The sequence below is a fragment of the Elaeis guineensis genome, chromosome 12 (assembly GCF_000442705.2).
Source record: "Elaeis guineensis isolate ETL-2024a chromosome 12, EG11, whole genome shotgun sequence".
NCBI classification, from domain to species: Eukaryota; Viridiplantae; Streptophyta; class Magnoliopsida; order Arecales; family Arecaceae; genus Elaeis; species Elaeis guineensis.
Genome location: NC_026004.2, coordinates 8777505 through 8801854, shown reverse-complemented (window position 1 = coordinate 8801854; position 24350 = coordinate 8777505). Strand labels below are relative to the sequence as shown.

The 24350-nt window shown below is 34.9% G+C and overlaps 2 protein-coding genes across 6 annotated transcripts; both read right to left on the bottom strand.

Moving 5' to 3' along the window:
* Positions 1–323: 323 nt before the first annotated feature.
* Positions 324–7723, bottom strand: LOC105055397 (uncharacterized). 5 transcript variants are annotated; one of them, XM_073246493.1, is made up of 6 exons: positions 7443–7723; positions 6195–6476; positions 5779–5913; positions 3775–3831; positions 2202–2336; positions 324–740 (listed from the first exon to the last, which is right to left on the bottom strand). In XM_073246493.1, the coding sequence occupies exons 2-6, from the start codon at positions 6471–6473 to the stop codon at positions 699–701; spliced, it is 648 nt and encodes a 215-aa protein (XP_073102594.1). In that variant the 5' UTR covers positions 6474–6476; positions 7443–7723; the 3' UTR covers positions 324–698. The 5 variants fall into 5 exon arrangements, with proteins under 5 accessions (XP_073102594.1, XP_073102596.1, XP_073102592.1 ...); XM_073246495.1 differs by lacking the exons at positions 324–740; positions 2202–2336 and adding exons at positions 779–958; positions 1070–1147; XM_073246491.1 differs by lacking the exon at positions 324–740 and adding an exon at positions 779–1147 and having other exon boundaries at positions 7443–7722.
* A 1022-nt stretch (positions 7724–8745) lies between these two features.
* LOC105055398 (transcription factor bHLH115) lies at positions 8746–12328 on the bottom strand. The gene is made up of 5 exons (XM_010937189.3): positions 11955–12328; positions 11609–11671; positions 10137–10214; positions 9842–10004; positions 8746–9227 (listed from the first exon to the last, which is right to left on the bottom strand). The coding sequence occupies exons 1-5, from the start codon at positions 12056–12058 to the stop codon at positions 8943–8945; spliced, it is 693 nt and encodes a 230-aa protein (XP_010935491.1). The 5' UTR covers positions 12059–12328; the 3' UTR covers positions 8746–8942.
* Between the last annotated feature and the right edge of the window lie 12022 nt (positions 12329–24350).

Below are 24350 nucleotides of genomic sequence, written 5' to 3'. Positions count from 1 at the left end.
ACCTCCACCATCGACTATTTTAATATTGGAATGAGGATATTAGTGATACTTCTGCAGCACAATCCAAAATTCACTTCTTCCGGCCTTGCAAACCTACTTAAAATTTCATATAATGATCAGCATCCTTTAGATCTCTTCATAATGGTTTTCATAGTATAATATATCTCAAAACCATTTTGCATTTTTTTTTTTCCTGAGCTTTCTCAGTCCCATGATTCAATTGGTTGCAGAAAAGTACCTGCAAAATTATGAGGAAACTTGTTTTCTAACATTAGGTTCCCTTGAGAAAAAATGTTTACCCAGAAACCACATGATAAATAGAATTGAAGGAAACAAAAAAGTACACATTTATAGAATAATTGTCGTTTATTAGTTGCAAAACATACTGCCTAGCATGCCTTTTCAACATATTAAAACTGATGATAACATCATACAACTAAGAAGAGACCAATAAAACTCATTGCTCATAACAGTCATTGCTCACAATTTTTTCTCAAAAATATCATTGCTCATAATTCCTTCTTCCTGCTATAGACATTAATATGAGACCTGTTCGTTTCCTCAGCAGACTTGACCGCCATTAGTATGCCACCACAGTTGATTGAGTACAGTTTGATGGCATAATTTCAAGATTTTCTTCATTGTTTGAATAACCTGCTGTGCTTGTATCAGCTTCCTGCTAGTTTGTTATTTCACCATCAATTAAGAAGCGACATGTGATTATGTTGCAGAAACATTCCCTGTTATAACATAAAAAGATTGACAAGACATGCAAAGATTGAATCAAATGACAATTACTTCTTACATTTATGAACAGTTGAAATATTCTATACTCTGACAGGTAAAAAAACCATAAAAATGCTTAAAAACTTGCAGCTTCTTTACTGAGGACATAGCATCCTGTCTTTGATTCAGACACTTTCAGTGGACGTGCAAGAATTCCAGGGAAACTTTGTGCCTGAGATTGAGATAGCTTTGTCAATATACCTCCTTGATTAATAACCCTGATAACCAGCCCAACAAATTGAAAACCAAGTGCCTTTCTTATAAAAGCACAGAAAATTAATACTTGATTTTTGCATCACTTGTAAATCCACTCACTGGAACGACCACCAGATTCGTCCATATCTATAAAAATGCTTACCGCCTGTGGGGATCAACAAGTAAAAAATTTGATGAGGAATGGAAGCTAAAATTAAATCAATAACTTTTACTATGTCTCAAACAAAGGAGGACTACAGATACAGATTTAATTCCTGTTTGTTCAGCAATTGACAGATGTGACGCATGGAAACATTGCAAAAACCAAGAAAATTATATCAACATCGAGCTATGCTACAGTTTAACTATAAATTGTACCAAGGCTATTGATTCTTGTGGATGAAACGTAACCATCCAGCCCTCTCCCAATGAACTTGGATCAGCCTTTATGGATCCTCATTCACCAAGCATTCCTATTTAGGGCTACCTTTGGGAGGGACATCATAACATTCTCGAATTTTGAATCTGGAAACATTTTATAGTTAGGCATGCATTCTACAACTAGTTTACAACCTGGTACCACCCTCCACCCTTTTATCTGGGCTGGGGACCAGCGTAGACATAGTCCGGGCAAAGGGAACACTAAAGCCACATCTTGGTGGCACTGGACATTTGTCAGGGCCTACAGCAAAACATATCCTCATAGCAGGAGATTATATATGTGCCGCCATGGACGACAAATACTAGATAAAAAATGATCTCCATTCAGTTCACATGGCATGTTACCAAATAAGATCTGATCATTATGGCCACAGACCAAGTCATCGTGATTTTGGACATATTCACAGCTTAAAGTTTGATATATGGGAAAACTAAACATGTTATGAATTTGTTGAAAAATGCCCTCAAAATAATGCATATAAAAAATTAACAATCAATAAATTTATCTTCTAAAAAAGAATTGATAAACTTTCTTCAAATATGAGCAATCACAGCAAATCTCCAATAAAATTACAACCTTCTAGAAAGAAATCAATATATTTTAAATTTCTTCAGCTGATCAAAAATTTGAGGAATTATAATCATGACTCTAAACTCCAACATACCAGCTTTGAATTAAATACTTCTTAAGTAGAAAAGTTTTTTCCATGTACTTAATGATGCAATGCAGGCAGAAATTGGGGTCGAAAGTAATTATCTTAGGCAGCTTAAGGATATACTTTTCCTATTCGGGGTCGTTCCTTCAATTTTGCAAGACTATTTCGAATGTGTGAGACAGCTCCCCAGCATTTCAGTGTGTTTGCTACATCATCAAGCCTCAGCAGATACTCTTCTTCAGTCAAGGGAAAGGATCTCTAGAACAGAAATAAAGAAACAATATGAGCACACACACACACACACACAGAGAGAGAGAGAGAGGGGCCATTGCCATAGATCCATAGCATTGTAAATTTAAAAGTCAGTAGCAAGTTTACGAAACAGTTATCCTTTTGCTATATAGATAAGTCCTTGAATATGAAGGACTAATAAACCATTCAAATGGCATTAAAAATAAATCAAAAATCAACTCATGCCAAATATTGGTGTCATTTCGGAAACCAGAAGTGACCATCAATATCTCAACCTAGGTGGTCCTCATCAGATGTAGTTCCTGGGTTACAAGTTACATGTGTGTGTCCACAGTGTAGCATAACCAAGAAGCATTGTCCCAATCCTTTGGAACTGGTGCATGCATTGCACCTTAGAATCATTTTTAAAACTATAGATGACAATTCAATATCCAGTATGTTCTGCCACCAGAAATGCTCTGAAACCAAAAGTCCGATCACATTACAATCACACACACACAGAGAGAGAGAGAGAGAGAGAGAAACAGATTTATGAGGCAAAAAACTTGTTAGCTAAGAAGATTGTATACAGTGAATAACATAAGGATATCCTTTGACTTTTAAGCCATTACAATAATTTTAAGGCAAAAACCATTACAATAATTTTAAGGCAAAAATCAAATACAGAAATCACTGAAGATCCTTTAATAATTTTCCAATCCAAAATTTTTTATTAATTAAAATAGAACAAAGAGGGAAATATTGGATAACATTATTGTCCATTCTGTCATATCTTTTTGTGATACTTATTGTATTCCCACCAGAATAAGATAAAGGTAAATTATCCTGCTTAGTTGCAAATTCATGAGATAACCATAGTTTCTATAGTGTTCTTTTTAAATAATAGTAGCAGTGGTAATTGTAGTACCTACTTTATTGTATTGTATTAATAATAAAGCACATACATTCTCTGGGTGTCTCCTGAGATGTGTCCTTTCATTTTTCTAGATGCACAATACATAGATTGCATGGGTTGTAATCATTCATCAGCCTCCAATAAACTATGCCAACAGGTTACATTTTGTTTGAATTTCTTTAGATTCTGCTATAAAGCTCAGAGAATGCCGACTGAAAAGGCAAAACAAGCACATGGTCGCATGGCAGTGCAACAGAAAATTGGCATCACAAGCAAAACAACATATCATAGCAGGCATGTAGGACTGCATACGAATGATTTGAACAAGTTACCATCATTTAAGCCACATCTACATGAGAGGAGTGGTTAGATATAATGTTTATAAACAGTAATAATCCATTAGGCAGCATATGCCATAAAAATTGGCCGGTCTGCATCTAAATGACCTATTATTTTTCAAGGTTTTTATTTGCTTGTGCAGGCCACTGCACATTGCAACCGAATGATGCTTAAATAAATAAGTAGTATGGTCTACAACAATATAGTTACCTGCTCCATGTACTTCCACATGACATTCATTGCCAACAAGTTTCTTCCCATGAATTCCTGTATCACATAAGTAAATTTGACAATGTCATACGAGGAAAGAAAAAAGTTGCTAATTAAATCAAATTGTTTGAATGACCAGATTTATGTTAAACATGAACTTAGAAATATCAGGTCCCATGCCAACAGGAGTTGGAGCAAAATTTTTGGTGCCCATCTCAACAACAGAGAGGTCCCAGGATTAAACCAGGGTGGTGGCATTTCCCACCATATTTATCAAAGAATGTCAGTGGTTTAAATCCACTTACAAGCAGGCTTTTGGTCCAAAGGACACGTAGCTGAGAATGAGCTGGACGAGGGAAGAAATGAAAGTGAATGGAAGAGGTCAGGAGGCAAATTTCCAAAAAGTGGTGGTTCTCATCTGTTCCTTATCTCTCTCCCTAACAACTGTTTAGTGGAGACACCACCTCCTTACTCTGTGCAGAGGTGAACCAAGAGTGGAAATGAAGGTTATCGATTTAGCTATCCACCTTGGGGAGAATGTTGTCCTTCCACTATCGGATAAAGGGTCCATTCCTCACTCTACTCTTGCTTCCCTTGAAAACCAGGCCCCTCAATATCAAGAATCTTAATGCATTCAAAACAAAGCATTGAGGCCCTTCAACGCTAAAAAATGTTAAAGTTTCTATTGTCGGAAAATTTGAGAGTAGAGAAGCTATAGTTAACCAAAGAAACCAGTGCTGAAAATAACAATTCATGATGCCAAGAATGCTGAATTATGGAAATTTATGTTGAACGCAATAGTATAGAACTGCAGAAATAAGAATTTTACAAATTGACCAGAAGAGAATGCTAACTGAAGAGAAAGAGAAGTAGAATGAAAAATTAATAATCAAGAAATCAGCATAGAGTCAAAGGGAAATTTTGTCAAAATTGTCAGCCTTGCATTTGGAGTAAAACACAATAATGTTTAGTTGATCAATAAGTGATACTGTAAAAAAAAATGCAATATAGCTGAATAACTGAAGTAACATGCTCCAACAAAGTACCTTTTTCTGAAAAAAAGTCCTCTGAAAGGTATAAAACTGGTCTAGAATATTCAGACTCATGGTCCACACTGCAACATTTAATCCTCAGCTTATATCTCAGATGTTTCAACCAAAACTGGTTATATTACAGGTGGCAAGTAGGTCCAGTAGGGTAAGAAAATATCAAGGAACAACAAACACACAATCCATAATCAACCCATCCTTCCCATTTGTTTTTTCTTTTGCAATCCATACTTGTTACCAAACCAAATTCGATAACTGGTATTTTGGTGACCGATCTGATTGCCAGGGTAGACATGATGAGCTAAACATGCAACAGAAGTTGATATTTCCATAAAATTTGAAAGTAACATGGTAAAGAAAGACTTGTGCTCTAGAATAGTCTCAGTATGCATGATATCCTTATATGTGGTACAATACAGAACAGGACTATATTGTCAGTAAAGTGAAAATCATGGGAAGGACAAAAGCTTACAAAATGAACACAGGAAAAACTGGGAACTTAAGGAAGGCCTTTATGCTATAAGTTGTCAGGCTTTAGTTTGGCTATTAAAAAAAAAAAAAAAAGGCATTGCATGTGTGTATATGTACATCCGTATAGAAATGACAAAATGCCTCCAATTAGAAATGTTATAGGCTACAGATATTAGTAAACCAGGTTCAACTGGTTTGATACACGATCCCAGTGATAACCATATCCCAAAATTATCTGAAGATGCACATGGTTAACCACTCCATTAATAAATGAAACAAACTGCTGTGCTATCCTGTTATCTTTCAAAATGATATAATCAAGCAGAGAGTCATATAGAATCATGGTCATGCTTTCCAGAAGGTGACAAGGTTGGCAGACTAAATCATGCATTATCAACAGTAAGTGAGTATAACTTTTGTCATATATGTAATCTCCACCATCAAGTCTATAATTTATACAATAAGCCACAAATAAGAAAAATACCTTCTTTATTAATTGGACATCATATGATCTACCATACTTTTTCCTGATAAGAGTTGCAAGATCTACACCACTGAAACTTGAATCATCATTTCCAGCAATTCTTTCCAAATCTTCACGAGATAACCCACCACTCACCTGCATGGATCGAACATATTTAACATATTACCACTGTTTCTTAGATGCATTATAACCACATAATGAGCAAAGTATGTTACCATACAAATGCGACATGCTCTAGAAACTTAACAAAGATCCAAAGATTTTCCTACATTCCTCCAGCAACTAATAAAATATAAACATAATAGGAAAAGGAAATGAAAAAAAATAAGCACAACAGAATATTACTGAATGTTTCAAAACTCAATGGCATCCAAAAATTATAAGCATAACTTCACAAGTATAATTCTATGAAGTACCTCTTCTTCTTCTTCTTCACCCTCCTTGTCCTTACTTTCATCTCCAGCACTGCTTGATTCTGCATCACCACTGACTGCTCCAACAAAAACCTGCCTAGGGTCTGGGGTTCTTTTGTGGTAACTGGCAAAGTATTGATCCTGAGCAGACAATGTTCGTCCATGAGGGAACTCTACACTCGAAAACCTCAAGCATTGTACCTTAATAGATCTGCTCTTTAAAGAACTCTCATAGATTTGCCATGGCAAATTTCTGGGGTGGCCTGACACAACACTCGTCATATCCTGCAAGCAAACTACTTATTATTCTACAAAGAAATCACAAGATTATAGTAAAGACAGTGTTGACTTGTTGCTAGGACCTCCAGGATTATTACAGAACTATTAAGAAATCTGTCCTAATTAAGCAATGAGAACTATCGATTATTTGAAGTACAGATATGGCAATAAACGTTCAAACAAAATAAATAAAAATTCTGTCCTGTTAGCTAATTATTGTCATATAGACACATCAAAGTTGAAAAAGCTTAATAAAGACTGATATGTGGATCAACAATTAGTAACAGATTGCATTTAATGCAATATGCCACATCAAACAGTAACAACAATATCCACATAAAATAGAGGTTGGATCCTCAATATTGATTTAGATGCACGTAAACGCACTGGAAACATTGTTTCCAGATGTCTTACATTGAGGAAAGGTACAAACATAACATGCAAAGAACGGATCTGACAGAAAATATGACGCTAGCTCAATGAGTTTGATTATTTTATGCCATCCAATAAAGGAAAAAGCCACTTGTTGGGAGGCACAATCATTCATAGAAAGACCAAGACAATTTTTTTTAAGGACTCTTCGTTCGTCAGATGGTTAAAACTTAAAACCACCTCATGATTTTCTATAAGGTTGAAATCATGTTGAAAATTAATTAAATGATTGAAAAGGCATGAAATCCATCAATTCAAAATATCAATTCAAGTTACTTGACTAAATAAATTTAAGTCGACCAAACACGACTCTTCAATTAAATTTCATCTTAGATTAACTAAATCGTACCCTCAAATAAGTCTCTTCTACTGATTAATAGATAAGCAAATAAGTGATTTCAAAGAAACAATCCAAGCTCGAATTCAAGAAGAATATCCAAAATTTAAACCAGAATAACAAGGAGTTCGATAAAACCAATAATATATCAACCTTAGTACCATTTAAAGCAACATAGAAAAGGAGAAGGAGCAAGATGGGACCTTTAAGGGAGCATATAAAGATCGAAGGCAAGAGGATTTTCAATGACGCACGAAACCCTAACTGGAAGGCGAAAGCTAGCCAAGATGGCGAGCTCGTCTGTTGGCATCGGGATAAAGCACGAGGGCCTCATTTCTCCTCGGCGATTAATCGGGACCCCGCGGGCAAGCTTTTGGGTCTCTTTTTTTGTTTTCTTCTGAAATTTTCCGGAATTTGGGAACGGGAGGCCAGGAAAAAGGGAGAGAAAAAGAAAAGCGAGCGACGCGAAGCGAATATTTCCGTTGGACGGTCTGTTGTCCCTTCGCAATGTTTGAGCGTGCACGCGTCGGTGGCTCCTTGCTTCACGAAACCAGGATGGAGATGCACCTCGAAGCGTGGAAGTTTCACTAACGTCCACTTATAGGATTCTAAACTATTCACACGTCGCATTCTGACCTTGGGTTTTCTCCAAAAATGTTTGCTTCACACCAAAATGTTGGTGGCTCCTTGCTTCACGAATCAAGTATAATCGGCAAATTAATTCGAGACAACATTTGGCGTTCACAGTGAGTCCACGAACACTGACGTCCACCTTTTCAATATCCTTTTTTTTTTTTAATTCCAGGGATAGCAAGTCCATAATTTTTTTTTTTGGTAATACAGCAACCCAATAATTAAAGTGACAAACGAAATAAAATGAGAATTCTTTTTCGTAGGACATGTATGATGTATGGAAGTCTAAATATGTTACTACACGTAATGCGTTTCCTTCCATTGTCGATTACGGCAAGCGCATCAGAACTCAGAATGAGAGGCTTTTTAGATAGCCTTTTGGGATCCAACAACAGCTACCTTAAGCTAGCAATACTAACGGGTTATTTACTGTCAAGAAGAACCTATGAAATTACTACAGATTGACAATATCTGTATGTAGGAACAAGACTACAAGGGTATAACATACCTTATCTAAAGTTGCTTCACGCCACAGCAACGATAGATGCAACGATCTGGTCTGGAGACGAAACTAGTGCTAAACACTGTTAACAAGCTAGAAATTTAGTACCAGCAAGGAGACACAAATCTATGAACTAATTGTTGTAGTAAAAGATATTTAAATAAAACAAAAAACATCTGAGCTAAACTTTTAGCAACTCGGTAGTTTGAAAAAGGTGACATCAAGACAAACACGGCTATATACTTGTCAGACGGACCATGTAAGAGTTCAAACATTTGACTGGTACTTCGATAAAAGGTCTGGTTCTGAGCAAAGCTCCCATTCGTGAAGTATTAGAGCTGAAACACAATGTACTATATTGGGTTTCGAAATACTCAAACAAGCACAATCCTTGCAAATTCATAAATCAGTCAAAATGTCAGGCAACCCTTTAGCATTGCCGCATAATAACCACACCAGAAGCGGACCACATGTGCTCCAATCAGACTATATACACTTAAATTCAGCATAAGTGAATTTTAATAAAAGAAGGGTCAGCAAAAAGATGCGGTTGCTGCATTTTGAGTGTCTATGCATTGGGAGGCCAAAGCTTGGTGTCTTGTGTGGTATCCACGACTGCAGGAGGCAACCATTGCCACATGGCTACACCAGGGAAGGCAGTAAATGGGGCAACTTTGTTTGCCGGGGTGTGACCATGTGGAGCAAATGCAGCAGTGGCAGTAGCAGGATGGAATGCAATTGGATGGGGCATAAATCCTGCTGGAGGCACACTCATGGCCTTGACTTGTTGGTCTAATCTCTCCTTATCTGCCTTCAACTTCATCTTCTCCTCTCGAAGTTCATTCTTCTCCACCTAAACACCAGAGAAAATGCATGCATAACATAGTGTTAAAAGGATCAGCTGTACAATCTGTCTACAGAAACCAGAATTTCTTATGTATTTCAAGATGAATTGGTCATATATTCCAGAACAGAATTTGATTTATCATCTATTAACATATAGTCTTTGTCTTTTGCAGACCTATCTTATATGCCACAGTTCATATACTTGGTATCTTTTATTGCTAAGACATTATCATGAATTAGGTTTTGTTATTCATATATCAACAGAATTAAATAAGGATGCTTGCTGTGGCAATATCATGCTTTACTGATGAAGACCATTGTAATCTTAGAGTTGAGAAAAGTCCCACTACAAGCACATTGATTTTTCTGGAAAGAAATTATTCAATGATAAATCTACTACTCATTCAGTAGTGGAAGCAATATATATTCCAACGGATGACCAATATGGTACATCCACTCCTTTTCTCATGTCATTTCCTTCACCCGTACACGATAAACAAGGCAAACTTGACAACTATATTTCATCACAAGAAAAACATATTATAACATATTATCATGAAATTTAAGTTGATTATCACAAGCTGCAAATGTCCATAGAAGGAGAATAAACCAAGTTGAGACCTTTAGATCTTTAATTGCTTCTTGAAGCTTTTCATTTGATTCCTTAAGTTGCTGTGCTTCACTTCTCAACTGTACCAATAGACGAGCTGCATCACTTAGAATACTGGATTTCTCAAACTTAGGAGGCCTACCAGGATCAAGGATGGAACTTAATTCCAAAAACCTAAAATGTGAAAAATGAAAGTTAATTAAACAATGATAGGCAAGAAGTGAATAATGGAAGCATAAAAACCTATTTACCCACTAAATTTCTAGCACTGTCACATTTTTTGTTTTAGTGTGATTGACTGAGTACCTATCATTTAGCTTATCACGCCGCATCTTCTCACGGCATGCTTTAGACTTGGGTCCTGCACATGATTCATCTCTTATCCTGCAAAATTGAGAGAATGTGAGTTTTTCCTATCCTCCCTACAAATTAGAAATTTGAAAATGGGTCATGCCTTTAATTTATATCAAATACAATGGTGCAAATTGGATTAGGAGTTGGATCAAAATACATGATGCAGAACATTTATAAATAGAAGTAATAAAAATATGATGTGCTTGTGCAATTTTGAGAAAGCAAAAATAGAAAATGATATAGTATCATGCATTACTTTAAGAAATGATCAAGAAGTGATTAGAATGCTTTCTATCAAGAGTAAGATTTTTTTTTTATAAAAAAGAAAAAGCTAAATTATAGAGGTTTGGTCATTAATTTATCAATACATGCAAGTATAAAATTTGACTTTCTGCACATCAAAACAATTTCGCAAAACATAAAGCCCACTTCTTTTTATCATGACAAACTACCACCAAGGCTTTCTGACTGATCAACATGCTTAGTTCTTAACACAATGAGGACTTTACCTGATACTTTTTCTTTTTTCCGTAAAAAACATAGTAAAAATTTAAATACTCTTAAATAAGTTTCATACTTTTTTCCTCTTTTTGGTGTTAACATAATTTTGTTACTCATGTTACCTCTTCAAGAACATGACTTAAACTATCATCTTTCATCCTAAGCAGTACTTGGTTGAAAGATCAAACAATCATAAGCGCCTAGCATATATTCCCAAATATCAGTCATGACCTTGTATAAAATATAAAGTTAACTATATTGCTTTGCTCCGCTTTAAAAAAGATTCGGCATTTTTAAAACCTCTCTCATATTAAAGATAATTGTAAAGAAGTGGATTTATCATGAACCGTACAGATGGATCCATGCAGATAGTAAAGCCATTACTTCAAGGAACAAGCCAAGCTAGTGAAGCAGAGAATTGCAAATACAGCATATGATTCAGAGGAATAAATTATCAGGTTTTGCAGAGAGCAAACCACGACTGATATAAGAGGAGCCAAACAAGCAGAATGATTAAGTGGAAGATACTAGTGACTAAAACTAAACCCGAAAAGTTCTTTAGTGTGATGAGTTTTTTCCCCATTTTTATTCATCTGTCTTTTCCCTTCTTAACCCAACCAAACAGATGATCCTTCTCTTCATTGTGAATTTTTTCTATCAATTAGTTGAGCAAAAACAATGCATCAATAAAATTGACAAATACAATCAGCAATTCCCATTTACCAACAGAATAAAATCAATCAAACCAGTTACTTTAAATACCTCTTCAATTGCACAAAACCACCATGCACGACCAACAAATACATCACAGAACAGAAAGAGACATAAAATCATGAAGAATTCACTTGAAAAGCAGGGCATTTTGCAGTTTAAATGCTTCATATATCCATCATATAGCATTAAGTTCAATAAAAAAATTGTACCTCTTCCTCGAGCTAGTCTGCTCAAGCCCGCAAACATCTCTGTAGGCCTCTTCAATCCCCACTCTGCCACAATTTTCATCGTAATCATTAAAACACATAAATTATCAAAATAAATAAGATCATATCACAAGAAACTCCAATCTTCCAAGATCTTGGGGTGAGCTCGAACCAACTCAGCGGAGCACGACAATGGCCTCAATAGTATTTATCTCCCAGGCGTGATCGGTGCCTGCTCTTATTCGAATCCTCATAACACAGCAATGCACCGAACACCACCCACCCCCCCCCCCCCCGCAAAAAAAAAAAAGATAACGTAAAAAACTCGAAGAAGATTTCGTTCTCATACCCTGCGGTCGGAGCCATCTCACAGAAGCTCTCCAGCGCGCAGCGCAATTCACCATCCGACCCTCCGGCATCGATCCAGTAGTCCTCGATCGCATTGGATCCCATCGTAGATCGAGACCCCTCGCCGCCTTCTTCACCAAATCCGGGCAAGAAGAAGGCGAATTCCCGGGCCCGATCCGTCCTCCGCCGCTCCTCAGTCAAGGAAACAGCCACGGAATCCCAATAAGCCGGGACAAACAAAGGTTGGGTTAGGATTTGGGAGGTTGGGGAACGGGGACGGAGAGAGGAAGGGAGAAACAGGGGAGGAAGAGGAGATGAGCGGTTTTGGGATGGATTTCTTTTCCCGTGGGCTGGCAATGTTTAAGCGTAAAAAACACAAAAGCCCCCTGACCTCGCGGCAGCCAAATACGACAGCGTCGGTGCCGGTGGGAGTCTTATACACATACCAAAATTTTTGTAGAGACCAAGTTTGACCGTTGATTGAGTGTTGGTGACTATCTCGACGATCTTGGCCGTTGTTTTGATGAACTTCAACTATGGCCCATTTTTTGGGGGTCCACCGGCACAGGCACCACAAACGTCCCATTCACGTGGGAATTCTTTCACGGATCGAGTGGCCGCCTCGTGTGACCACGGCACCCAGAAGTCAGTGGCCATCGCTGTCGCCAAATTTCTTTTGTTATCGAGTCATCATATTTCTTTGGGCCCAACACTGTTACCCGATGCGTTCACGCCATATGGCATGAAGTGATTGGATTAACCAAAGGGGCGGCACCAAACCCTACAGCAAACGTGGCGATGGATTAGTGTTGGTAATATGGTTGCGCGACGAAGTTATTTTCTGCCAAAGATACCCTTTATTTTTAAAATCCATCTAAGAGAGCGCAAGTGGAGCAAACGGAAGGCAGAGCTTAAATTCTGATGTAGTGATTGGGGGAATGGAATATAGGAATAATTATAAGTAGGGTTTGACCTAGGTTGAGTGCACCACATCATGAGGTCCACTTTTTAAAAGAGATTTATTAGCATGAATCCATGGAGAGATTATATCCTGCATCATATGCATCACATAATTATGCATCATATCAATAAATATATCTTTTTGGATCTTATCTATTATATGCCCACCGTGGCGATTGATGTGTAGGGATGCTGTGCACAACTATGTTGATGAGAAGAAAAAAAGAGAGAAAGAACATAATATGATATTTTAGAAAAAGGGGCAATGATAGATGCTTAGCATCTGAAAGGGGAGGCGAGAACGAGTGGTAAGGGTTACATTTGAGGTGCTGCGTTGGCTGGTGACCTCCAGCCTCCCATAGAGGTCCACTAACTACTCACTTGAGTGCTACCAGACAACTTAGCGATAAGCTTTTTAGTTTCATGTGGTGTTATTGGCCAAGTGGTTTTAGTTAAAAAAAGGATTCAATCTTTAGGTCCTTGTGCTTGGTTTCCGCTAGCAAATGGAGATGTAAGATATCAATGATTATTCTGAAGAAGGTGCAGTACAAAACATGATCTTAAGGCTTATAAATTTCATTTATAACTATAAAATTATGAGGGTTTAAATTTATGAAACAACTACTACTTGTATATTAAGACATATTAAGAGGGTATCAAGTTCCTACACGTAATATATTGACATATCAGTTATGAGGAGATACAGAGGTGTGCTATGATACAAGGACATGACTGGTATATCTCATTAAGACTTAGCACCAAAGAAAGATAAAGAAAACAAGTGATTAAAGAACCATAACACTGTTACTTTGACTTGTACATATTGTACTATACTTGATGTACATCTATATCTTGATTTTGATTAAAACAATTGGTTGGAATACCTATTGCGTGCTTTCCAGCATTCATATAATAAACATACTATACATGCAAACCATGAGGTGAAAAAATAAATAAATAACTTCTTCCTACAATGCAATTGATGGATGGCATTATGCGTGGATTATGCCCACCACAAGAGAAGGGAATCCATACTTTTCAAAAATGAGACTATTAAATGAAAGATCTATAATCTATGCCACTAAAATATCTAAAAATCACATACCATGTATTTTAATAGTTTTTAATAGGCTTAAATCAACAAAAATTCAAAACTTTATGACTCAATTTAACCTAAATTCTGAACTTTAATTTCTCACAATTCGGCTGCTAACCTTTTAATCGATTAATAATATGATCTTGTTGTCACTTATGCACTACATAGACAATGGAAAAAGGCATATATCTCGTACGTGCCCTTTCAGTTTACTTATATTGCACTTTCGAAATGAAGTTTATATTTTTATGGATGACATATGGCCTTCAAAGCCAAAAATGAAATTGAAGGACAAAAACGAAAGAGTTTGGAAGGAATTTTCTTCTGAAGAAGTGGTGGCTCTCAATTATGGCGTGCGAAGGGAGTGAGGAAGTTGGTCATTAGCTTTAAGAATGCCACCACAAGTCTCGTTATTGATGCTCTTGCGTCGGAAATTAAGGTAGGTGAAGTTAAGGTTGTGGCGTGCTTTTCCTAATTAATATAAAAAAAATTTATTTATATAAATAATTTAATTTTTAATTTATTTATCAGATTGATGTAAAAATGATAAAACGTCATTTTGAATGACGTTTTATCATCGCCATGTCATCCCCCATTTTTCACATAGACGACGTCAAAAATAAAAAAATAAAATCATCAAATAATATGACATTTTTAAAAACACCACTCCAAATAGCATTTTTAAAAATGTCATATTATTTAGCGATTTTAATTTTTTTCCAAAAAAAAGAGAAAAAATGATAAAAAATAGAAAAAAATAAAAAATTTAAATTTATAAAAAAATAAAAATTTTAATTTTGATAAAAATAAAAATTATCATTTAAAATTAGTATCTCCATTTCAAATTATCTTTTTAAAAAAATATCTGAAAAAAATTGATGTAAAAAAAATTAAAAATACCATAAAAAAATTGAAAAGAAATAGAAATTATAATTCTAAATTTTAGAAAAATAGAAATTTTAATTTTAATTCAAATAAAAATCATCATTTCAAATTACAATCTCCTTTTCAAATTAATTTTTTTTAAAAAAAATCATAAAAAAAGAAAAAAAATATAAAAATTATAATTTTGAATGAATTTTAAAGAATAAAAATTTTAATTTTAATTCAAATAAAAAAGATAATTTTAAATTATTTTGTCCATTTAAAATTAATTTTTTTAAAAAAATATCTCAAAAAGAAATCTTAAAAAATTAAAAAATTAAAAAATACCATAAAAAAATGAAAAAGAAATGAAAAAAAATAAAAATTATAATTTTGAATTTAAAAAAATAAAAATTTTAATTTTAATTCAAATAAAAACCATCATTTCAAATTACTTTCCCCATTTCAAATTTTTTTTTAAAAAAATATCAAAAAAAATAAAAAATTTAAAAAAAAGTACCTTAAAAAAGCAAAATATTTAAAAAAATGAGAAAAAAATAAAAATTATAATTTTTAATTTAAGAAAATAAAATTTTTAATTTTAATTAAAATAAAAAATATCATTTCAAATTACTTTTCCTATTTCAAATTATTTTTTTAAAAAATATTTCAAACAAAGAAGTAAAAAATGAGAAAAAAATAAAAATTATAATTTTAAATTTTGAAAAATAAAAATACAAATATTAATTCAAATAAAAAATATAAATTTAAATTATTTTTCTAATTTAAAATTATTTTTTTAAAAAAATATCCCAAAAAAATCTTAAAAAATTAAAAAAATAAAAAATATCATTAAAAAAATGAAAAAAAAATTATAATTTTAAATTTAAAAAAATAAAAATTTTAATTTTAATTCAAATAAGAAACATCATTTCAAATTACTTTTTTTTATTTTAAATTAATTAATTTTTTTTCATACTGCACCGTACGTAGTTGTTCGTACTCGTACCAGATCGAGATGTACCAGTGCGGTCTGATTCATCTCATAATTAAATTATTTGATATATTATTATTATTTATGTTATAATTTTTATAGCCCTTTTAGCATAACTTTTTCTCTCCTAATGTTCTGAGACACATTAGAGTATGTGTATCCATATCCACAAAGCATAATATCCGATCACTTGAAATTAAATAATATAAAATATAATTAATAATTAATAATATTAAATAGAATAAAAATATCAAGCGTACAAAAAATAGTATAATAAAAGTTTCAAAAATACTAAGTATAAATCCAGAAAAGACTAAGTCCCACAAGGACGTCGTGGTGCCCATGGTCGCTTGGACCTTCTCAGGAATGTCCTCAACGGCTGCTCCTGCTCCTGCTGTGATGGCTCCTCCCCTATATCAATGGAGGAGGTCTGCTGGTCATGCTGCTCAGAAATAACTGATGCTGTCGGATCATCTACGGACTGAGCGACCCGCTCAACCCTCTCATCTGGATACACGGATGGGTCTGAAAAGAAAGTATCATACTCATGTGGCCAACTGATACCCGGTGATGTCATCTGGAGAATGTAGGAAGAAGAAGGCGCTGTCATCTGTGGATCAAAAGACAGTGGCATCTGTGCAGCATCTAGTGATGACATCTGCGGAATATGCGGTGATGGCATATGTGGAACATATGGTGACGGCGTATATCTCATATCTGATGCATCGGCTGCTCCATACCAAGGTGCACAGCTATATGGATCAACATCAATCGCCATCGATGTTTCGAAACTTGTTCTCTCTATCTCACGCAGTATTCGAATCCGTTCATCCTCATCAGTCGTAGATAAAGCACGATGAGCATCCAACACAAGATCCGACATAGAATCAGTCTGCAAAATAAAAATAAAACAGTCAATATACTGTAAAATATAAAACAAAAATATAACATAAACAACATAAACTAATTTTCGTAGTCTTATCAAAAGACGCATAACAGAACTCTCATCCTCGTATCTGGAAACTGCATATCGAGACTGTCCAATGACTCGCACTGTAATGCTAAAAAATCAAGCCATGTAGTCATCGGTATATGAACGACCTCTCAAAATATGATCATCATGAATAATGTGATCTCGACGTGCATCCCAAATATCGATGTACTCTGCATGTCTGATACACCAGTCAATACGAGCTCTCCCTCATCGATCAATATGATGAAGTTCCCTGGCTGGTATCATATTGCTCTGGGATACCCTGAATCTGACCAAACTGCCGCAGAACACGATCAGAAAGATGTCACTCTACCATATCAAAATAAATAAGTGACATCCTAGCAGTCCATATGTCATGTCCAACTGTACACATCTGCAGCAATATAGCCAAAATCTCATCTGTATATGGCTTCCACAAAAACTGATAGAATTAAAATAAAAAAAATTAGTAAGCTAAAATTTTAATAAATTATGAATACTGTAAAATGATATTTATAAAAAATTCAAAATTTATCCATTTATATGTATCAACTAATGTATCCAACTGGCACCTATAAACCCGTGCCACTCTCGTCGATACGTGATGAACGTTGAATGCAACGTTCCATCTGTTTTACAATCTACTCATGTTAAATAAATTTTATCAAATTTAAAACAGTAAATTTTAAATAAAAAAATAATATTTTTATACCTATATCCCAATGATCCATCTAGTCTGAATGGAACATCAGGATCATGCTACTCTGATGGCATCTCGAGCAATTGTCGTCGTAATAGACTGATAGTCAGCATACGCTCCCATACCCAAATCTGCAAATTTTAAAAAAATCATACATGATATATCCAATGTTTGAAATATAATTAAATATTAAAAATAAAAATTTTTAATTCACATACCTGTAATAATACAAGATAACCACCAATCTCGCTCTGATCAGTATAAGAACCCCGACACATAGCTCTGTACAGGCAAGCTAGTACTGCACTGCCCTAACTGAGTCTACAAGCGAAGTCTAAATCCTCTAATAATGGCAAACACATCAACTTCATCTTATTCGATGAAGTATCAGGTAACAGGACACCACTTAATAACCGCAGCACCTGACCTCTAACATACTGCTGCACCATCTCCTCTGGTGCATCATCCGTAATATGAAAATATCGATAACGATCATCCAAACACTCAATCCTGAGTCGTGAATGATCGAAAAAGTATGTATCGGGCTCAAACCCTAGTAATCGCAAGCACAAAGCCTGCCACTCCGGAATGGTAAGCGTGGGATCAACTTCGATAACTGGATCGCCATCAACTGATAGTCCAGTAAAGATGCTGATATCCTGTAAAGTGATGGTCGCCTCACCAAATGGAAGATGAAATGTGTGTGTCTCTAGACGCCATCTCTCAAGCAAAATAGTAATAAGACCAACGTCCATCTGTATATGACCAATCTGATATACTCCATAAAATCCAAGATATCGTAAATAATCCAGCACTCTATGTGGAATGTCCTCTGTCCTCCAGAAGTCAGTATCGGATCGTCGTAGACGAAGGTGTCTGTACTCCTGCAATAAAATATAATAATTAGATAATGTATATAATTTTTTTTAAAAAAAATTAAATAGTAAATAGGATTGGAATGCTTACGTCGCCATCTAAAATAGTTTGTGATCGATGATGCTCCTGCAATGTAAGAATACTGCTGTCTCGAGAATCGAGATACCGCAGATCGTAAGTCATAATACGCTAATGAATCTAAAATAATGATATTATCACAAGTGTATTAAAAAATAAAAAATATGATAGCCATTTATTTTATTAGAAATATATTTTAAACACAATATTATCACACAATACAACTTAAACACAAAATTCAGTTCATCTCAGGATATTAAACACGTATATTCAAATACAATCTCACAGAAATACATAAAATAATGATGAAAATACATCTTCGGAGCCTTTAATTTCTTCCACTGCTTGAAGTTGAAGTGTGTTGAAGTATCCTAGGACAGCGGCGGCGGTCATGACCCTGTTCCTTACAAATGCCACAGTAGTTCTTACTTCTTATTTGCCTATCATCCATCTCATTTCGTAGTCTTGTTGATTTTGGTCTACCTTTCTGCTTGGATCTCAAATGATGATGATCAGGAATACATTTGAACATACGTGTATGCATCCAATAATCTTCATGTGGTAATGGATTAAAGTCACCGCTCCAAGCATTCATATATGCTGTAATTGTATATGCATCATCCACAAAATCACTAAAATGTATAGCAATTTTTTGACACATAGCTAAAATATGAGAACATTGATATTTGTACATGCTCCACTTTCCACAAGAATATTTTTTTCAGCTAAAGTAACAGTATAAAAAATTTTTCCACCTCGTAACCCTACACTTGCTCTCCTCGTAAGCACTTCATATATACCTCTTTGAAGGTTGAATGCTGTTATTCGGTGCTGGTTAGCTTTAACTTGATCTTCAGTAATTTTAATTACAACATGAGGAGTAAAAAAATTATTTAGATTCTCCTCTACATATCTCAAAGCTCGGACATGCTTTGTATTGAAGTATTTCATAAGACGATAAAATGTCATTTGAACACAAGCTGTAATTGGCACATTTCTAGCTTCTCGTAAAATACTGTTAAAAATCTTCGATAAATTTGTAGTTAAGACACCATAGCACAGGCCATCATCATGTGCCAACGTCTATTTCTCCTTTTCTATCTCGGACAACCAGTTCCAAGCCTCTTCATTCACTGTTCTGATCCTATCCATGATAAAGTTAAACTTGCGAACTTGATGAGTGCTCTTTTCAGCTGCACATTTTTAAAATGAGTATTGAAATTACTGCAGATATGTCTTAAGCAGTATCGGTGATAGGTACGTAGTGGACTCTATCTAATAGACTCATCTGCGATGGCATTTAATATACCTGGATGCCTGTCAGAAATTAAGCATATTTCATTTCTATCTTTGACGATATGTGTTCTGAGCTGGAAAAGAAACTAACTCCAACTTACAGTCGTCTCCTCATCTATAATTGCATACGCTAATAGAAATATCCCATTCTCTGTATCAATTTCTATTACAATTAATATTTTACCTTTAAACTTTTCATACAAGTGCATGCCATCAATGCTAATTATAGGACGGCAGTGCGTAAAACCCTAGATAGATGGTTTGAAAGCTCAGAAAATATAATTTAAAACTCGGATATTGAAAGTCACAGTTTGAAAAAAATTCCATAAAACAACTGTACCGAGATTTAAATGTTGAAGTGCAGCCATATAATAGGGTAATTTAGCATAAGACGGCTCTCATTCTCCATAAATATCAACCAATGCTTTCTGCTTTCCACACCATGCTTTTCTATATGACACTGTATATTGAAATTGATCATTAACAGTTGCCACAATAACCTCAACTTTAACATCAAGATCTTTCTCAATAATATGTCAGACTAGTGTACTAATCATTCTTCCACTGATATGTTTGTGGTCTCGACTCAACTCCGTAAACAAACAAGTGTGAGGATCCTCATATTTTGTGATTTGAAAATATCCATAAGTTTTCAACAATGCAGCACAAAGCCTCCATTTATAATTTTGAACATTATCTAATGATGCACATCGTATGGACCATAATTTCGAATGCAACTGAACTACATTGTATATCCGATGCTTCATAATATGATAAAGATTAACAGCTCTCCTTACATAATCTTTACTCTCAAACATTAGACCTTTAGAAAATTCAGTCATCGAGGAGTCCCAAAACTGATAGTCAGAGTTCAATCTTCGACCAGCACTAATACAACCACTATCATCTAAATTTATATCATTAAAAAATTATGAAAGTTCGTGCAAATAAGGTTGAGGTTCTCCCATATTAATATTAGCCTGAACATCTTCATCATCATTCTCATCTTCACCATCATCATCATTACTACTACTGTCCTCATCCATCTAATAATCTTCATCTTCGCTTTCATCTGACTCAAAGCCTAGATTATCAGAATTTATTCCACTGACTACCCAGTCATTGTTCCCTATAAGAGTGTCGTCTCCCGCACTTACCACTACTTCTAGCAAAGGAGAAGTCACCATAGCAGAAGATACAGGAGAAGTCACCATAGGACTCTGAATAATTGGACAACTAGGGCCGACAGTAGTGGAATGTTGTTCTGCAAATACGATCTGAATACGATCGGTTTGTACCATAGGAGTTACGAAAGGTGAGGAAGGCCCAACATTATTGTCCGCTTGAGTTAAAAGCCGATTATAGTACTCAAAGCTCGGTACATCTTCCTTTTCAATATATAATTCTAAAAATCGATATTCTGAATATTTTAAAGGAAAGGTCAGCATTTCTTCAACATCTTCATCGTCATCAATTGGAACTAAGATATAATTGCTCTGCATTAACTGTCCCGACAAATTAGAAGATTTTCATTTCAATTTTATTTCATATTTTTCTTTGTCTACAGGAATACTGGTGTATAAATAGTCCAATAATTCTTGACGTGATAATGATGAAGATACTCTAATCATTCGATTTGCAGGGTGATTGTACTGCATATCAGTTTCATCATTCTGTATCATGCCATCATAATACAATAGTACACGAACTCGAGTACTGGTCATTTTCTCAAAGAAATCTATGACAAAATTAAAATATTTAGTATTACTAATTATTTTATCATTTTAAAAGATTTACATGATAAATGCATCATATCATCAATAAATAGGTACAGATAAATCCTATCCCATTCAGGAAGTGCATTAATTCTACAAGTTAATTACATTAATCAAATGATACGCAAAAGAGATCGAAAAAAATTTTGGCAGTATTTTTTCTTGTTCTCCCCACACGACTGAAAATGTGTGAGAAAACTAAAAAAAAATACTGTCCGAAATTTCTCTCGAACCTTCCGCATATCATTCGAATAATATAATTACCTATAGAATTAAATGCAATTCCCAAACTGTCCAATGGACAATCAATTAACTAATGTATATATTTTATGATACCCATACAAAAATATATAATCAAATATATATTTTATACGGATATCATAGAATATCCTACATTGGTCAACTGACAGGTCTACGTTTTCATGAAATGCAATATATTTTAAAATTTTTAAATTATGATCGAATCGAATTTTAAAATAAATCTGAATCTAATGAGATAAAAATAAAAAATAATGAAATAAAAATAAAAAACAAAAAAATGAAAATAGAAGGGCACCACAGGGCCACACGGGCCCGCCATCGGAGGGCCGCTGCGGGGCCACCGTTGGGGGGCCACCGCACCCCGAGGGCAACGGGCCCCCGCAGGGCCGACCGCCGAGGGGCCGCCGTCGGGGCTCGCTGCCGGGGCCCACCGTCGGGGCCCGCCGCGGCCCGTCGTCGGGGTCCGCCGTCGGGGCCCGTCGTCGGGGCCCACCGCCGTGGATCGAAATAGAAGGGCACCGCAGGGCCGCACGGGCCCGCCACCGGAGGGCCGCCGCAGGCCCGCCACCGGGGGCCGTCGCTGGGGAGCCGCCGTCGGCCCGCCGCGGCCCATCGTCGGGGGGCCACCGCGGGGCCGCCGTCGGGGCGCACGGGCCTGCCGCCGGCCCTCTGTCGCCGGCGGCCAAGGAAAAAGAGGGAGGAGAGAGAGGAAGAGGGAGAGAAGAGGGAGAGAGAGGAAGAGAGAGAGAAGAGGGGGCCGGCCAAGGGAAGGGGAGGGTCGGGGCCCGTCGTGGGGAGCCATCGTCGGGGCGCGCGAGCCCGCCGCCGGCCGTTTGTCGCCGACGGTCAAGGAAAAAGAGGGAGAGAGAGAGGAAGAGGGAGAGAAGAGGGAGAGAGGGAGAGAAGAGGGGGCCAGCCAAGGGAAGGGGAGGGCCGGGGCCTGCCGCCGGGGCACGCGGGCCCGCCGTCGGCAGTCTGTCGCCGGCGGCCAAGAAAAAAGAGGGAGAGGAGGGGGCCGGCCAAGGGAAGGGGAGGGCCGAGGCCCGCCGTGGGGGGCGGCCATCGGGGCGCGCGGGCCCGCCGCCGGCCCTCTATCGCCGGCGGCCAAGGAAAAAGAGGGAGAGAGAGAGGAAGAGGGAGAGAAGAGGGAGAGAGAGAGGAAGATGAAAGAGAGAGGAAGGAGCTCACCATCACTAAGAGCTCACCGTCGTGCCGTCGGAGAGGAGAAAATGTCGGAGAAATACCGGAGAAGAGGGAAAGAGGGTTTTTTTTGAATTTTATACTTCAAAAATGACAAAAGGATTGGCATTTTCAAAAACACCGTTCTCTTTGATGTTTTCTTCCATTTTTTTTAATAATTTTTTTAATTTTTTTAATTTATTATTATTATTTTTATTTGATTTTTTAATAAATAAAATTAATTTAAAATGAGGATTGTAATTTGAAATGATAATTTTTTATTTGAATTAAAGTTAATTTTTTTAAAAAATTTATAATTACAATTTTTATTTTTTACCATTTTTTATTTGAATTATAATTAGAATTTTTATTTTTTTAATTAAATATTATAAATTTTTTTGAATTAAAATTACAATTTCTATTTTTTTTCAATTCAATTCTTTTCCCTTTTTTCTTTTTTTATGGTATTTTTTATTTTTTTACTCCAATTTTTTTTTTTAGATATTTTTTTAAAAAAATAATTTAAAATGGAAAAAGTAATTTGAAATGATATTTTTTATTTGAATTAAAGTTAAAATTTTTATTTTTTTAATTTCAATTTAAAATTTTTATTTTTTTCACATTTTTCCCTTTTTTCACTTTTTTATGGTATTTTTTTATTTTATTTTTCTTAAATTCAAATTAAAATTTTGATTTTTTTATAATTTAAAATTATAATTATAATTTTTTTTTATTTTTATCATTTTTTTCTATTTTTATAAATTTTTTTAGGTATTTTTTTATTTGTTTGGATTATTTTTTAAATAAATTAATTTGAAATGGGGAAAGTAATTTGAAATGATGTCTTTTATTTTAATTAAAATTAAAATTTTTTATTTTTTTAATTTAAAATTATAATTTTTATTTTTTTATCATTTTTTTAAATTTTTAACTTTTTTATGGCACTTTTATTTTTTTAATTTTTTTATTTTTTGAACATCTTTTTTTTATAAAATTAATTTGAAATGGAGAAATTATTTTGAAATGATGTTTTTTATTTGAATTAAAATTAATTTTTTTTAAATTCAAAATTATAATTTTTATTTTTTTCTCATTTCTTTTTTTTTTATGGTATTTTTTTTATTTTTTTAAATTTTTTAAGATTTTTTTAGATGTTTTTTAAATTAATTTTAAATGGAGAAAATAATTTAATATTATTTTTTATTTGAATTAAAATTAAAATTTTTATTTTTTAAAATTTATTCAAAATTATTATTTTTATTTTTTTCTCATTTTTTTTCTTTTATATATTTTTTTTAAAAATTAATTTGAAACGAAGATTGTAATTTGAAATGATGATTTTTAT